General features: G+C 32.2%; 1 protein-coding gene across 1 annotated transcript; it reads left to right on the top strand.

The window, feature by feature from the left end:
• Positions 1 to 430: 430 nt before the first annotated feature.
• Positions 431 to 2035, top strand: BDCG_17525 (uncharacterized protein; the record flags this gene model as incomplete). The annotated part of the gene is made up of 4 exons (XM_045426636.1): positions 431 to 1369; positions 1448 to 1475; positions 1585 to 1730; positions 1901 to 2035. The coding sequence occupies 4 exons, from the start codon at positions 431 to 433 to the stop codon at positions 2033 to 2035; spliced, it is 1248 nt and encodes a 415-aa protein (XP_045282125.1).
• Between the last annotated feature and the right edge of the window lie 443 nt (positions 2036 to 2478).

Here is a 2478-nt window from a genome sequence, read left to right as displayed (position 1 = left end):
TACACTCTTTATTAACTGATTTGAGTTGCACACTTGTTGTGTGAGGAGAATTGGATGATTTAGAATAAAATTGAATAGTTTTAATCAATTTCTCTGCAAAAAAATTGATTTATTTTTTTGTCAGTTTTTCTCTCAAAAACTGTCATATCATCTGATTTATTATCAATTGATATCATACTTTTTCTCACTGTATCCCAAGAAAGAGATTGTAAAGATTTTATTGATTTATCTTAAAAATCAATTTTAGTTTATTAGATTCTCTTCAAAAATCTAATCTAGTTACTGAACTAGTGTGAAAAAAATCAGGTGTTTTATACACAAAAGTCTTTTATTCTTCTTTTGAAACAGTCTGACCAACTTTTCAATTGAAAACAGACTTAGAAATATCTCAATTGAAACAGTCTGACCAACTTTTCATTGAGTGAAAACAATGAGTTCAAAAATACGCTCAGTTGATGTGGAAAAAGATGCTTTCTCAAATGCTATTCCTGAGATTGAAATTCTGAAGAGAAGAAAGAAAGAAGAAATAGAGAAACAACAAGTTCTTGAAATACAGGAACTTGAAAAAGCAAGCAAGATTCTTGGAAAGCAGTGTCTGAGTGAGATGAATGAAGAAGTTCTGTTAATTCTTCATGCTCAGGCCAGACAACTACAGGAGGTGATCAAGTTCAAACTTGGAATCTCAAACACAGTTCAAAAAACCTTGAAAATTCCTAGTACAATCACTGACTCTTCATCTTACTCTTCTTCTTTCTTTCTTCCTACTCCTTCTTCTTCTTTGAATCAGAAGAAAACATATGCTCAAGCAGCTGAATCTGCTGTCTCTAAACCTGCTGTCTCAAAACCTGCTCAAAATCCTGAGAAAACTGAGAAGAATACTGCTCATGCCTCTATTCATAGAAAAGTGGAAAAGAAAATGCAAAAAGAGAAAAACTTTCAAATCTCTAGAAATAGAAGACTTATTCTCAAAGTCTCAAATCAGGACATTCTGCAAAGAAACAAGCTAAACTCAAATCTCATTTTCAGAATCAGAAATGAAATTAATCAGCAGTTCTTTTCTCAGTTGATGACTGATATTGAAGTTCAAAAATCAGTTATAGCTTCAATTGAGCCATCATTCTTTGAAAACTCTATTATTCTGACTACAATGCCTGAATTCAGTGCTGAATTCCTTATTCAGAATGAGAATCTCTGGAAGTCAGCAGTAGAATCATTGCTAAACACAACAATTCTATCTGAAAGAGATGAAAAGTGGGGCAAATTCATTCTTCATGATATTCCAGTTGAAATTTTTGACTGTGAAGAAGGAATGCTACTTCTCAAAAATGAATTGAAAGAATACAACTCCATTCAACTGAGAAAGGAGCCTGTATGGCTAAATTCAATTGAGTTCAGACAGAGCAGGAGAAATGCCTCTGTTCTAGTATATACAAAAACACTTGAACAGTCAAAGATCTCTGAAGTAAGAGTAGCAGGTTTGAAAATGAGAGTTCATGAATACAAAGACTCAAGAATGAATCTCAAAGCTCAAACACAGTGTTCAAACTGTCAAAGATATAGACACTTTGCAATCTCATGTTTTAGAGACTCAAAATGTGCATTCTGTGCCAGAGATCACAAAACTAGTGAGCATAAATGTGAAACATGCTCAAAAAGAGGTGAAATTTGTCAACATACTCTGCTTAAGTGCTCTAATTGTAAAGAAAAACATGCATCTAGCTCTAAAGAATGTATGTTTGCTCCTAGAACTCAAAAGAACTGGAGAAAAGATGAAGCTCAAAGTCAATCTAGAACTGAAGAGAAGAGTCAAGCCAGTAAACTCACAACTGTAAGCTCAAAAAGAAGAAACTCTCAATTATCTAAGTCTTCAAACTTCAATTCTCCAGCAAAATGTAAACAGAATTTGAATCCTCAAACTCCTATTAAGATTAGAGAATTGAGAAATGACTCTGGTGATAAACTAGATATAATGCAAGCAGTTGAGATTCCTACTTTTCAGAACAGTTATAATCTACTATCTGATGATAGTGATTAGATTCTTCTCTACTCTCTTTTAGTATGAATATACAACAAAAACAACAAAAAAAGTTTAAAAACTCTTCAAAAATCACATTTATTCAAAATAATGTGGATAGAAACTCAAATTGCATTTATTCTTGTCTTCAAATTGCATTTGAATAAAAAGTTGATTTTGTACTGCTTCAGGAGCCGAATTTTGATGCTGAGCAAAAATATGTCATTTCTCATTCAAGCTACTACTGCTTTTTACCTCAAAAGTCTGAGATAAAGTCAAGAGTAGTGATCTATGAAAGAAAGAGATCAAGATATCAATTTAATCTAAGATTTGATATCATGTCTGACCCTGATATTCTGGTGGGTGATATTATAGATAAAGAAAATGAGTTTGATACTATACAGCTCATAAATATCTATAATGAAAAGTCATTGAAGGAAAATATCAATATCTGGACAATTGAT

The sequence above is a fragment of the Blastomyces dermatitidis genome (assembly GCF_000003525.1).
Source record: "Blastomyces dermatitidis ER-3 genomic scaffold supercont1.8, whole genome shotgun sequence".
NCBI classification, from domain to species: Eukaryota; Fungi; Ascomycota; class Eurotiomycetes; order Onygenales; family Ajellomycetaceae; genus Blastomyces; species Blastomyces dermatitidis.
The sequence above is the reverse complement of the archived record's forward strand: the minus strand, read 5'-3'. Positions and strand labels throughout refer to the sequence as shown.